The 15,719-nt window shown below is 36.4% G+C and overlaps 1 protein-coding gene across 3 annotated transcripts; it reads left to right on the forward strand.

Moving 5' to 3' along the window:
* The first annotated feature begins 11,023 nt into the window (after nucleotides 1-11,023).
* Nucleotides 11,024-15,476, forward strand: LOC131223679 (zinc finger protein CONSTANS-LIKE 7). Of its 3 annotated transcripts, XM_058219142.1 has the most exons (4): nucleotides 11,024-11,604; nucleotides 13,764-13,913; nucleotides 14,277-14,355; nucleotides 15,248-15,476. In XM_058219142.1, the coding sequence occupies exons 1-3, from the start codon at nucleotides 11,173-11,175 to the stop codon at nucleotides 14,346-14,348; spliced, it is 654 nt and encodes a 217-aa protein (XP_058075125.1). In that variant the 5' UTR covers nucleotides 11,024-11,172; the 3' UTR covers nucleotides 14,349-14,355; nucleotides 15,248-15,476. The 3 variants fall into 3 exon arrangements, with proteins under 3 accessions (XP_058075125.1, XP_058075127.1, XP_058075126.1); XM_058219144.1 differs by lacking the exons at nucleotides 14,277-14,355; nucleotides 15,248-15,476 and adding an exon at nucleotides 14,901-15,240 and having other exon boundaries at nucleotides 11,029-11,604; XM_058219143.1 differs by lacking the exon at nucleotides 14,277-14,355 and having other exon boundaries at nucleotides 11,038-11,604.
* Nucleotides 15,477-15,719: the final 243 nt, after the last annotated feature.

The raw sequence follows: 15,719 nt of genomic DNA on the forward strand, positions 1-15,719 counted from the left end.
GGGAACCACCCACTAGTGATTGCTCACCAGTGGGCCCCATTGGCCTACGTCCAACAACTTCTCCTTGCAAGGTTGTACATGCTGCATCTCCCACTCTAGAAAAAGCTAATGTATTCGATAAATAACTGATCACAACCATACAATTACCTAAAGCAAGGTCTGATTATAAAACCTTTTACCTACGAAACTTTTCGTAGGTAAAAGCCTTTTGACAAATCGCTACTTAAAGGTAAGAATTTTGCCGACGAAATTTTTCGTTAATAAAACCTTTTACCAACGCTAGTTTTTGTAGGTAAAAATATTGACAAAACTTTTTACCTAATTTTTGTAAGACTTATACTTTCGAAAATTTTTGTAGCTAAAAATATTTACAACACTTTTACGTGCGAATTTTTCGTACTAAAAAGTATTACAAGACTTTTACCCACGAATATATTTATAGTTAATATTTAGAAAACATTTACCTACGAATATTTTCGTAGCTAAAAGTATTTATAAAACTTTTACCTACCAAAATTTTCATAGCTAAAAAGTATTACAAGACTTTTACCCATGAATATATTCGTAGCTAAAAGTACTTAGAAAACATTTACCTACGAATATATTCGTATCTAAAAGTATTACAAAAATATTTACAAAACATATACCTACGAATTGTTTCGTAGGTAAAAATATTTATAAAAGTTTTACCTACGAATTCTTTCGTTGGTAAAAATATTTACAAAGCTTTTGACTACGAATAATATCGTAGGTCAAAATACTTACAAAACTTATACCTACGAATATTTTCGTAGCTAAAAATACTTACAGAACTTTTACTTACGAAAAGTTTTGTAGGTAAATACATGGATAAGACTTTTACCCACAAAAAGTTTCGTAGGTAAAAACGTGGATGAGACTTTTACCTGCGAAAATATTCATAGGTAAAAGTTCTTTTTTTTTTTTTTTTCCTGCAAAATTCTTGATATAGACTTGATATACACCTGTTACAATATATTTGATCATATTCTTCCTGATATACACCTGTTATGTAATATATTTCATCATATTCTGACTTAGGCATCAGTCTAATGAAGGCCATAGAAAATAAGGCAAAAATGTGATGCTGGCCTGAGAAATTTGTTCAGGGACAACCTTACGTGTTTAAGGCGTGTTTATGATTTATCAATCTCCTTATTAATGGGAACCAATACAATAATTAGTAACTGTACCTTCACTAATATCCATGATCAAGTTTTGACTCATCAGTCATCCAAGGTGAATCTGCATTCCTAGTTTTCAAACAATTTGTCAAAAGGCTATTCTAGCCATATGTTTAAAGTAAATGCTTAAAGTAGTGCTGGGTACGGAGGTTTTGATATCATTACCTTAACCAAGGGCTTTTTACCATGGAGCAACATATCAACACTCCTTTCAGTCTGCATAGAATAAAAGAATAATATAAGATGCATAGATTAAAGAATCATATAAGATGCAAGGATTATCACCCATGATCATGTCTCGAAATGTTCTGAACAAATGTGTGCAATGAGCCAATGACAAACAAATAACATGAGTTCTTTTACTTTTAGATAGGAAAAGACCTATAACTAGAGCTAATAATTCATAAATAGAGTGCAAATGAATGAAATGTAAATAGAGTACATATATGCTGAGAATATCAAAGTTTGAAGGCATGTTTTCTTTATGGGCTACATAACCGTATTTTCCACTGCTTCAAATGGTGGAGAAGACTGATCCACTGTACATGCGGCATGAATGGATGTCACTCCTGGCCATCCAAATTGTGGTCCCAATTGTTGACATACCTGATGCGTGACCCAATATTTCCTTTCCCTCATTTCAATCAGAAAATGGAAGGTTGGAGGAGCTTTTCTCTCAAGAATGCTTTTCTGACAACCTCTAGTACGAGCTTCATCGTCTCCAAGAGTATTAGTCTCAACTCCCCTAACCTGGATATAAATTGACTCAAGTCAAACTGAATAAATTGTAAAAATCATTGTCTCAAGCTTGTAGCCCAAAAGCTATATTCATTGAACAAATCCAACATCCGACTTGATACAAGTGTGTGCATAATCAGAATGGCTCATCAGTCGATCTCCAAACGAGGTTTCTCACCTGTCAGATGTTCAGATTCCATTACTGACTTAGGTCCAGTCCCAGATTTGCTCTTTGTTTTTGTGCCGCCATAGACAAAACTCCCAACCATCTAGTTTTGTTAAAAAATATAAGCACTTCTCTAATCAATGCTAAAGATCCACATTTTTCAATAACAGAGTTACTATTCATATAAAAAATGCTCCAAATAACCAAACTGCATCAAAATGTGATTAACCATTGCCTTGACAACCAAGTTGCATTAAAATGTGATGTGTCGATCTGTGCATGTGTTATATAGCTACAACATGTGTTTTTCCTGACTTCATTGTGTTCAACACGCATGATCCTTGTTAGCATCACCCACCTGTAACTAAAAATAAAAACCCGCATTGCTCTGTTTTCTCTGCTTCTCTTTCTTTCAAGCCCTCTAAAAATCTCAAAAACTTAGAAGATACAATCATCATCTCTATAACCTTGTCCTAGCCATTTGTTGCGTGATGTGAGATTATACATGCGTACATATAGAAAAAAATGTTTCTAGTTAAATAGGAATTTACCTACAACTACGTAGTTAGAATGTGGATGGTGCTTGTAAATGAACAAGACCATGAACTTAGATTTTACCCTACCAACTATTTCAATGTGTTTAGCACATATGTGCAGCTTATGCCCGGGATGGGTATTGTTTGAAAAAAACAAAGTTCTTTATACATAGATTGGAGGTGGGTGGGGGAAACATTTAGTACGTAAAATTATAATTAGGTTCTTTTGAAGCATAATCCTTCTTTCAAATTTGAGGCCTTGCTCTTTTCTGGTTCTTCAAGTTTGCATTACTGCATCACCTTCTTCTCCTTCTTCTTCTTCTTTTTAAATTTTTTATACACATTTAAACCAAATCTGATGACTACAAAGCAACTATCTTAGTTCGCTGATTATGTTACATACTTAGATTTCATTTTGTTATACAAATTTTTTATACACATTTAAACCAAATTTGCTTTTTTACATGAAAGAGCAATTTGCACTATTGGAGCCAAATAAGAATGGGTGCATCTCACTAGAAAACATAAGAATGGTTAGTTTCTTTTTGTAATATCTAGATTTCTTACTGGGCATGTTTACTGTTGGTTGTTAAGCTACAATGCTCAGTTACTTATGTTGATGATTACTATTGAATATTTTGGCCAGGCATTGGTGAAAAATGCAATAGATGCTATGAAGGAATCCCGCATTCATGATTTTCTTGCTTTGGTATCTATTTTACTGTTGACTCTGTAGTTATTCTTCAATTTCAAATGGTTCTGTATGTTTTATAACTTTTTACCAATACTCCTTTCTTCTATGACAGTTGAATGCTCTTCAATATAGAAAGATGGACTTTCACACCAGCAGCTTTATGGTCAGAAGCTAACAAACACGTCTACACACAAATGAGAGAGAGAGAGAGAGAGAGAGAGAGAGAGAGAGAGAGGATCCATTCTAGTGTAAAGAAGAATCATCAACGCCTGATGAAAGGGCGTCGTTCTTTGAAGTGGACATAGTCCTTGATGTTGTCTCCTTCCAACTTGAGGCTGGCCCACCACACCAAATCGCCTTCCACCTTTAGAGAACCCCCACCAACAGTGGTGGTAGAAGCAGCAGCATTGTCGCAGGGAACTTGAAGAGGAAGATTATTCAGCTTCGAACATCCACTCACTCTTAGTTTCTCCAATGCCGGCAAGAACACCTCACCACAAATACTCTCCAACTTAGGTAGCTCCCACAGACACATTGTACGTAGTCTTTGGAGTGAGCCTTTAGCTACCCCTCGAAACACCGCCTCCAGTCCATTGCAGAATTTGATATGGAGAGTTTTCAGGCTTTCTAAGCATACAGCTGAGGAGAAGACGACCACGAGTCTCGGGCAACAATCCAGATATATGTGCAATTCCTAAAAAAACACAACCAAGGAAAAATTCTCTCAATGAAGCCAGCAGTAGTGATAGCAGTAGCAATGACAGAAATCCTGGATGTACAGCAGCAACAGTAATGGTAGTGTGTTTGTTTTGAAAACTTTAAATATACGATTAATTGTTTTGTTGGTATTATGCTGATTGTTGTCTTGATGGATGTTAAATGGGTGAAATATGCACAGTTCAATCATTAGTTGATTATAATATTGTTAGCTTTTGTTAATAGAAACTAGATTTAGCCTCGGTTATTGATAAATGATGTTAAAAATTAAATTTAGCCCCAGTTGATGCCAACAAAGGCTAAATCTATCTTTAGTCTCAGTTTTGCCTCAATTACCTAAACTGAGACTACAACTCCCGTGGATGAAGGCTTTAGCCTCAGTTGTTGAGAACCGAGGTTAAAAATGGATTTAGCTTCAATTGGAGGCAACTGAGGCTAAAATTTGGATTTAGTCTCAGTTGGAAACAATGGACGCTAAAATTTTGATTTAGCCTCATTTCGAGTAAACTGAGCTAAAATTAAAGGTTCTTTTAGCCTTACTTGAAGAACTGAGGCTATAAAAGTCATTTTAGCCTCGGTTGCTAAAACTGAGGCTAAAGCCTCCACGAGGGTTTCAACCTTGGTTTGGATAACTGAGGCAAAACTAAGGCTAAAGGCTTTAGCCTCAATTTTTAACCTTCTTAGCCACAGTTTTGAACTGAGGCTAAAGCCCCCTTTTCTTATAGTATTATAACCTAAACCTAAACTTAAACCTATAACCTTAACCTAAACCAAAACCTATGAGCTAAACCTTAACGTATAACCTATAACCTAAACTTATATCCTATAACCTAACCTTAACCTTAACCTAAACCTAAAACCTAAACCTTAACCTATGACCTAAAACCTAAATGTATTCTTAAATCCCTAAACCTAAATCTACACCTAATCCTAATCTCAAGTCCCTAACCTAAACCTAAACCTAAACTTGAAAACTCAAACCTAAACCCAATCCTGAATCCGAACCCGATTTCTTAAACCTAAACCTTAACCTATTCTCAATTCCCTAAAGCTATAACTTATAACATAAACCTATAACCTAAACCTAAACCTTAACCTTAACCTAAACCTATAACCTATAACCTATAACGTAAACTTATATCCTATAACCTAACCTTAACCTTAACCTTAACTTATAACCTAAAACTTAAACCTAAACTTAAAACCTAAATGTATTCTCAAATCCTTAAACCTAAACCTACATCTAATTCTAATCTCAACTCCCTAACCTAAACCTAAACCTAGACTTGAAAACCCGATCCCGAACCCGAACCCGATTTCCTAAACCTAAACCTTAACCTATTCTCAATTCCCTAATGCTATGAATAATTTTTTGTATTTTATTTATGATGTTAAACTTATATGTATTTATGCGTGGATGAATGTCATGTGGACAAGATTGCTTGTGTTTGAATGGATATAGTTTATGTTTGGATGAATGTATTTTATGTTTGGATGGATGTGAATGTGAATATAATGAAATATATTATATAATAGGTGTATATTAGGAAGAATATGATGAACTATATTGTAACAGGTGTAGATCAGAAATTTTCAATTGGAAAATGTGTACTTACAAAAAAAAAAAAAAGACTTTTACCTATGAAATATTTCGTAGGTAAAGGTTTAATTCACATTACTACAAAACATCTGATAAATGTTTTTTACCTACGAACAAATTCGTAGGTAAAGGTCTCGGCTCCGTTTCAACTTTAACTTAGAGAATAAATTTTTACGTATTTTTTAGCTACGAAATCTTTCGTAGGTAAAAGTCTCATCTATGTTTGAAATTTTTATTTAGTAGGCTAATGTCTCATAAATGTTTTTACCTAAAATATTCGTAGGTAAAGATGACTTTTAGGTAAAAATAAATTCTTTGTTGAAAATTTGAAAACACCCTTTGCCTACGAAAATTGGCGTAAGGAAAGATGACTTTTACCTACACAAGTTAAATTCGTCAGTAAAAGTAAACTAAGTAAGTTTTACCTAAAAAAAATTCAAAACACCTTTTACCTACGAAATTATAGTTCGTAGGTAAAAAAAAATTTTTGTATTTAAAAAATTTGAAAACACCCTTTACCTAAGACAATATTCGTAGGCAAATATCACATTTACCCACGAAATTAACTTTCATTGGTAAGAGTAAACTTTTCGTAAATAAAAATATTTTTTTGTATTTAAAAAAATTGAAAACACCCTTTAACTACGACAATTTTTATAGGTAAATATGACATTTACTTAAAAGTAAACTTTTCATACCTACGAAAATTTTCAAAGGTAAAGATGACTTTTACCTACGAAATTCATATGTACCAGCGAAAATTAATTTCGTTGGTAAAAACCATATTTCTTGTAGTGTGGGCCATGCTCCCAAAAATCTTCGAAATTATGATCCCTGATCAAGTCCAAATATTAGCTTGAAGAGTGAGTTGGATGTATTTGTTAGAGATTACATTCATGAGAAATAATCTATCATTCCTCTTATCCATTAGTATCAAACATCAATGGAAAGATCTTGACTGACTTGCTCCACAGGCATGTGAGAGATGTAGCTTGTAGACCTTGTTGTCTGATAGATTAAGGACTGTGGATTTTGATTTCTTAATTTTCTGAGTAAATTAGCCAAGGGAATTGACCCAATAAAAGGTGGAGATTGCAGGCTACCATCTTTGTCATGGCTGCCCACCCTAACAAGCAAATTGCTTCGACATGGATATAATCTACTAAATATAAACACATTAGAACCGCAATGAGGACTTTAATGGGAAGCTGAAACCATATTTTGTTATCCCTCTTCTCCATCCTCTCTAACGTAGGCATCTTCTCCATCTATTTCCTCAGCTTCTCTCTCTTCCAGTTGCTTTTGTTTGTTTGTATTTTTTTTAAAAAAATTTCCCCTATGGATTTGTGAAGAAAGAGAATAAGACTCTTTTATACACACACGCCTCATCTAAATGCAACCTAACTCATAAGGGTTTTTATGTAGTGTCCTTCTACGACTTGATTTCTAAAAGAAGGCGGATTGCGTACTAACTCAATGTACTAGTTAACTCTATGGGCCCCACACGTGATGTATATGTTTTATCCACACTTTTGAATGCGAAAGCAAGTGTGTGCCCACCACGAATGTAAATGCCAGTGTGTATTTTGCGTTTGCTACACACTTAAGTTTGCTTTCTGTACACACTCATTTTTGCATACATTTACAATGCCGCACGATACTATAGAAATAGTCGTAACTCCTTTATTATAGGTTGTATTGGGGTGATCTCAGGTTTATTCGAAAAACAATTCGACGACCTTTTAAATTGGATTGTAATAATCTCATTTAGATATCATTTGACCTTATAAAAGTGACTCCAAATTCATGATGACTAAACTGTTTTGTTCCGTTTCCAACATTATACGATGCCATGAAAATGATCACAACTCTATTATTACAAGTTGGATTAGGGTGATCTTAAGTTTATTGGAAAGATAACTCAATGTGCTTTTAAGTGGGACTTAAAAAACTTCATTTGGACAACACTTCACCTTTTAAAAATAGGCCCGAAGTACATATTGGTATTCACATTTGTTTCCAACATTGTGCAATTCTACGAAAAAATGATTATAACTCTCATGTTACAATGTTACAGGTTAGATTGAGGTGATATATCTTGGGCTCTTTAGAAAGATAATTTAACGAGCTTTTAAATGGGATTAGAACCATCTCATTTGGACACTATTTTACCTTTTAAAATTGAGACAAAAGTCTAATTTATACTAACTTTTTAATAAAGAAGAATAACTTAATTTATAATATTTTTTAAATCTCATTTTTTCTCATTTTATTCCCAAACAAACTTCGAGCCCATTTATCTGATGTGATAATTTCTGTCAAAGAGAACTATAGGCTAGCACAGAAAATTACCAGAGAACGGTAAACAAGCACGTAAGATGGGTGGAATTCAATGTTAAAAGAAGAGTTATCCCAAGAATAATTATAAAAGAAGGTTCAAGTGTAAAAGGTATAAGCCTTTACTGACAAAAGCCTAACGCAAGGCATTTTCATTAAAAATAAATTTCAAAAGTTGTCAAAGATTTAGAAAGTGATACTATTTTTTTGTTGAACGTCACTCATAAATAAATAAATTATTATTTTCAACTTTGTCATGGCGAGGTGGGTACACATTTCTATTCACAACACTACTAACACTTGAGATATGTGAAGCCCACTTTGTTTTGCATGTAATCGAGTCCGTCCATCAGGTAAGCTCCTTTCTATTATGCAATGGAGTAAAAAATTAGACAGAACAGTAACATGTGGCGACAACAATAGAAAGAGGATGCACCGAGCATAGGTTTGTGGTGGGCCCATCTAAGTTAGGATTTCAGTTAATAACTTAGGATTTCAGTTAATTGTCTATGCAGGGTGAATACAGAGTGCTTCACTTGAAAGGAAACGGATTGGCTACTCCCCGTACGTGCCACCAGCCCGTGGCTGGTGGTCGGTGCTATGTGGGCCTCGCCATGATGTATGTGTTTCATCCATGCCGTTCATCCATTTTTACAGATAATTTTAGTCCTGACCTTAAAAAATGAGAGGGATATAAATCACAGGTGGACCACACCATAGGAAAACAGTATTGATTAGATATCCACCATTAAAATCCTCATAAGGCCCACTGTACTGTTTCTTTGACATACAATCTGTTGATTAGGTCATAAAGACCCAGATGAAGGTAAAAAAAAAATAAAATCACCTTGATCCAAAACTTTTATGCCCCAAAAAGGTTCTTAATAGTCGACGTTCATTCAATACACGTTTCCTGTAATGTGGTCCACTTGAGATTGGGATATAACTCATTTTTTGTATCATATCATAAAATGGACAATGAAAATCGATGGACGGCGTAGATGAAACACATACATCATGGTGGGGCCCACTGGCTGGTAGAGTAGCTAATCCGTTCCCTACTTGAAAGCCATAGCGGTAGACCCCACAAGGGGTATCGTACATCTTATTAATTCGGTAGTGACCTCAGCACCAACGTGGTGCTGGAAAAGATCTGTGGGCCCAACCATGATCTTTGTGTTTCATCCACGCCGTGCATCTATTTTGCGAGCCCAAAAAATGAGGTAGATCCAAATCTCAGGTGGACCATGTGCCATAGGATACAGTGGTGACTGAATGCCTTTTAACGGTGGACTTTCAATCACGACTTTTTCCTATGGCGTGGTCCACCTGAGATTTGGATTTGCCTCATTTTTTGGTTGCCTTAAAATGATCATGATATGAAAAAATGAATAGACGGCGTGGATGAATCACATACGTCGTGGTGGGCCCACATAGCTTTCCAGCACCACTTAAGAACTGGAGGGGTCACTGCCGAATCCTCATCCCTCAAATGAATCACCCTGATATTTCAGGGTGGGCCCCACCGTCCTATGGTCAAGCTCCCACCGACTAGAAATTTTGGTAGTCCTGCGTACTTACACCCGCCTTTTGCGATTAAGAGCTGTCCACTTTTACACGTGCTCTCGCGATCCACCATTTTTTAGCAACAAGATATTTAATGAGTCCCACACGTCCACCGTTTCAACCAATCACGACAAAGTAAACTACATCCTACCAATGCAGAAACGATAAGGCGCCACGTAAGGAAGCGGATTGCGTACTAACTCAGTACGCCATGGCGTACTGAGTAAACTCTGTGAGGTCCACCGTGATCTAAGTGTATCATCCACGCCATCCATCCTTTTTAAAATTTTATTTTATACTATCACTCCAAAATTGAATCATATCCAAATTTCAAGTGGATCCCACCAGATCAAAGAGTGGAGATAATGATATCCACCATTGAAACATTTCTAGGGCCCACATTGATGTTTGTTAACTATCCAAAATGTTCATAATGTTACACATGCATGGATAAAGTGAAAACAAAAATATCAGCTTAATCTAAAATTTCTGTGGTCCCCAGGAAGTTTTCAATGGTAGGTGCTCAATTCACACTTTTTATTGTGGTGTGGTCCACTTGAGATTAATATATCTTTGAAATTTTCTACTCTCATCTTAAAATGATCAGATAAAAGTTATGGACGGCGTGGATGATATATATACATCATAATGTGTCCCGTAGAGTTTACTCAGTACGCAATAGCGTTCAATGTTCCTCAGTACGCAATCCGCTTCCTATTTGGAAAAAAAGCAAAGAGGGAAGGTTACGTTGATGGTTAACCACCACTTAGGCTGTGGAGTCGGTCACATACTCATACATGCACCCGGATAGAGTACATAAATTGGAGGGCGCTTGTTAATGTAACAGAATGAAAAGATCACACAAGTCGAATAATCCTAACCATCCAATCAGTGGCTGTGAAATTGACAGCTAAAAATAAAGTGGTCAGCTGTCCAAATTTAGTAATAAAAATCGGACGGTTAAGATCATTCTATCAGTAAAAAGATTTTCCTTTGATCCTTATACAAGTGGACCATAACTTGGACCATCCGGATTCTCATGCGCCCATCCCAAATACGTTGGACGAGACACTGCAACTTTAAAAAGGTGGTAAACTATCACCATTACTATCATAGAATGTCCCTCGAATCTCTGGGAGTTATTTGGTACTCCGGCTGAGTGTGAAGCTTGATACGCAGGCACTCAGAAACTGTACACGTGGCCTTGATTAACTCAAATTAAACCGACTAAACTGTAGAACTCACCCTCTCAAAGTGTCAAAATCAGTTTCATTGAACGTTCCTCACCTCTGATTGATCATTGAATTGTTTTCATTTTTAACCGTCTAATAATTGTCCACCAATCTGACATGGGATATTTTTCATCTTTAACCGTCCATTAATTGCCCACCAATTCGACGGTTAGATAACCAAATAAGTGTCATTTTTGGGCCATGATATATCTAAACCGGTTCCCATATTTTGGAATGCTTATTCAAAATATGCAATTTCTAAGCACCTGTGTATAATCCATCACACCATGCCAGAGTATAAAATCTTTTCTCCTCATTCAATCCCCCAACAATACCAAATGAAAATATACACTTGAGAGAGAGAGAGAGAGAGAGAGAGAGAGAATGGCTTCCAATCCCAACCTAAGAAGCCCCAAGAAAGAGGAGGATGAGGTGGTGCCGGAGGACGTGGAATTGCCGTCGGCGACAGCGAGGAATGCCAGTGGCGAGATCGATATTATGGATGAACTGGAGGACATTTTGGGAATTGGAAAAGAAGAGAAGAAGGAAGAGAGCATGTTTGGAAATATGGAGTGGGATTTCATGGCACTTGAAGTAGAAGAAGAAGAAGAAGAGAATAAGATGAAGGTAGAAGAATGCTTTGAGGAATGTGAGAATGATTTCAGTGTTGTTGTGAAAAGAGAAAATCAAGGATTTTGGGAAGAGGAGAAGACCATATCTTTGAATTTGAATTATCAGGACGTTTTGGATGCATGGTCTGATGGACGGTCACCATGGGCTGATGACTATTCACTTTCGATGGCCAGTGATGCTTTTGTACGTACAACTTCTCCATACATCTCTCTCTTTATATATACATTTATTTTTTAAAATTTTTTAAATCCAGACGGTTCATATCCTGGATCTTGCTGTGGATGGGCCATATTTCAAATATCTAATCGATCCGAACATCCTGACCGTTCGATCGGACGAACATCAAATGGGTGGTTAACAAAGAGCTTTAATGGCTAAGTTCATCATTTAAGTATCTGTAATGTGTCCCATGCATAGCAGTGCCCACATTTTGACGGTCTGGATTGATTTAAATGATCTCTCATTTGTTAAGGGGATGGGTGAACTGGGGGAAGTGTAGTCAACCGTCCTGATTGAAACCATCGGTTCAATGCGGTGGGTTCACCCTTTCCATCGACAGGAGGTCGGCTGGAGAAGTACTGATCCGTACTCCAAACAGCCAATATGACCTTGGGATCCCCTGGAATTACAAAAGAGCCACTAACAGAAAACGGTCTCATCGATCTCCCGGTTGACGCATATGCCCATCACTCTTTATAAAAATTTCATTCATGAGAAGGGCAATTTGGGTATTTGATGCATGGACGTTTAAAATCCATACTATTATAATACATACTTATAATACATACGCCCAAGTTCAAAAATTCATACATGGTCAACAACATTCTAAAAACATCTAAATGACCTGAGATTGCCAACTCATCAATCCGATTGTCCATTCATCACCAATGCAGAAGAAACCATGCCTATTGGATGTTCATAACCCTTCAAATGTGGGCCATGTTGTTACGACCATGCCTTCCTTGCAGGACATAGCTTGCATGATTAGCATCATAAAAAAAAAAAAAATTAAAAAAAAAATTAAAAAAAAAAAAAAACCCAACTTTGGAACCTCAAAAATTCCATTAGTGGGACCTATTGAAGAGATGTTTCAACATAAATCTACCGTTCATTTTCCATGCTATTGATTGAATGTTAGGATCAACCATGGGTGTGATCTTTGCACCATAGCTTGCCCATAGCTGTATGAATGGATGGATCACTTGAATATATGATTCTCAATGTCAAGAGTAGTTTAATGTTGGAATGTAAGTTTTTTCAATTCATACATACATATATACATATATACATGTCATATGTATAGCAAGGTTGTCCCATCATGAAAATAGGATGCGCCAAAAATCAAGTCGAACTAACCATGAAAATGTGATGCTCCATATGAATGTAGAGTTTTTAGATGCTATTTCTGGTTTCTTTGGTGTACCCCATCTAATGGTTGGATCAACCCAAATTTTGGGGCATCTTATTTTCTTTTCTTGATGGGATAATTTTAATGATCTGGCTAGATGTTATATAGAAACCATGGTGGGCTCCACATTGGACGTATAACTAGTTGTGTTAGAGTATTACTCATATATGAGAGATAGTCATGCACAACTAGTTGGTATGTGGGCGCCACTATGATGTTTATATGACATCTCGTTGGTAAAGTAAGGTTGTCCCACTATAAAAATAGGATGTTCAAAATATCAAGATGATCAAACTAGGAAAACGTGATGCTCCATATGTATGTAGAGTTTTTGAGTATTGTTTTGTGGTTTATATGGTTTACCCCCACCTAATAGTTAGATCAACCCTGTTTTTAGGGCATCTTATTTTCTTGATAGGATAATTTTAATTGATGGGAAAGATGCCTTAAAAACACCATGGTAGGCCCCACAAGGTGCCTTATAGACACCTTGATAGGATCAACCCAATTTTTAGGGCCTCTCATATATGAGAGATGCTCATGTGGAACTAGTTGCACGTCCGACTAGTTGGCATGTGGGGTGACTATTGTCTTTGTATGACATTTCATTTGCATAACAAGGTTGTTCCACAATAAAAATAGGATGTGCATTTAATCAAGACAATCAAGTCACGAAAATGCGATGCTCCATATGAATGTAGAGTTTTTAGGTGTTGTTTCATGGTTTCTGCGGTGTACCCTACCTAATAGTTGGATCAACTCAATTTTTGGGGCATCTCAATTTCTTGATGGGATAGTCTTAATGGATGGATGTCATATAAATACTAATGGCCCAACACGCCAACTAGTTGGACATATGACTTGTTGCATTTGAGCATTACTCATTACTCGCATTCGGTGCTTACATATAATTCTAACTTTTACAAATTGATAGGTGGGAGAAGTGCCAGTAATGGAAGAAGAGAAGAATAGAAGAGAAGCACGGGTGCTTAGATATAAAGAGAAGCGTCAAAGTAGGCTTTTCTCTAAGAAGATAAGATACCAAGTTCGAAAACTCAATGCAGAGAAAAGACCTCGACTCAAGGTTTCTCTCTCTCTCTCTCTCTCTCTCTCTCTAACTTAGCATATAATAATTCAAATTCGACCAATTAAATTATGGAACTCTTTGCAAAGTTAGTCCCAAAAATCAATTTTAACATCTTCTTTCATGGACACTTGTTTTTTAGATAAGACTATTGGATTATTTTTATATTTAACTGTCCAATAAATGTCCAATAAATTGATAGTAAGATAATCTATTGACCCATAGGTTTTGGTTCTTGACACAACTGCATACACAATACAGAGAATTAAGTTATACAATTTCTAAGTGTCTGTATATCATCCATTACACTCTACCAAAGTATTAATGCTTTCTCTTTTATTTTCTTGACTATTCTTATCCCAGTGTGAAGCACCCATAGTGAAGTTTTGCTATGGGCGAATTGCATCTTCCTCTCATGAGAACTTGGATGTTTGATGAATCGGTCTGTCTCAATTTCATTAATTCTGCATTCGTCCTATCTTGCACAGCCAGGGATAAATTTCACCTAGAATGAAATTTTGCTATAGTAGCTACTCACAGCAAGCTTTCATTATGGGTTAATCCTTAGATATTCCAGTCTCGATGAAGTTTCACCTATACCAAACTTTCAATGTGGGTGTCATGCACCCACAGGAAATTTCATGGTGGGTGAATCTTACCACACCTTACAAGTTCAAAGAGGGTGGGGCCCACTCACGAGCACACTTCAGTGGAGGCAGATTGGTCAGTGACGCTGCTAGTAGCCACTGGCTACTGGTCGGTGCTGTGGGCCCCACCATGATGTATGTGTTTCATCCATACCTCCCATCCATTTTTCCAGATCATTTTATGATATGAATCCAAAATTGAGGTAGATCCAAATATCTAGTGGACCAAATCATAGGAAAAAGTGTTGATTGGACACCCACCATTGAAAACTTCATGGGAGCCACAAAAGTTTTGAATCAAGCTGATATTTGTTTTTTTTTTTTTTTTCCATTCATCCAGGTTTTTATGACCTAATCAACAGGTTGGATGTCAAATAAACATTACTGTGGGCCCTAGGAGGCTTTTAATGGTGGACATTCAATCACTACTGTATTTCTGTGGTGTGGTCCACCTGAGATTTTGATCTGCCTAATTTTTGGGATGAAGACATAAAATGATCTGTAAAAATGGATAGACGGTACGGATAAAAGACATACATAATGGGTGGGGCCCACAGAGCACCGACCATAGCCAAATCCCATCCCACTCCAGTCCACAATGAAGAATATATGTTGATGTTTGTCTTACAGGATCTCCTTTATCTTCTCTCTCTCTCTTAGTTTAATTGAAATTATTTGTGGTTGCAGGGTCGATTTGTGAAGAGACTTCCTGAAAAGATATTAAGATGAATATGGAATGATATGAAAAATATCTGAAGCTGTTTGGTAGATATTTTCATGTCATCCATCTAACATGTGAAGAAGAAAATATCTCTTTTGGGCACTTTGTATTATGTTTCCTTGGATTTATCTTTCTTGGCCCTTCTCCCCTCTGATTTGTCTTTTCATCAATAGAGATATTTTATCTCCAAAACAATTGGCCCTTGATTCTGAATCAAATTACCACAACACCATTGATCATAATGGGCCCAGTCGGGCCCACCGAAATCAGAATTTTGAATTAGTGTGGCTCAGTGGGCCAAAGTGCAGGAATATTTAAGAAAAAATAATAGGCCTGGCCCCACATAGGATGTGAGTTTTATGTTGTATTTTGGATCAGGTTCTGGCCAAGTAGTATATGTTTTAAGACTCGGATGAGTTGGATGCAACTTGACTCGAA

This window comes from Magnolia sinica, chromosome 13, assembly GCF_029962835.1.
Source record: "Magnolia sinica isolate HGM2019 chromosome 13, MsV1, whole genome shotgun sequence".
Taxonomy (NCBI): Eukaryota; Viridiplantae; Streptophyta; class Magnoliopsida; order Magnoliales; family Magnoliaceae; genus Magnolia; species Magnolia sinica.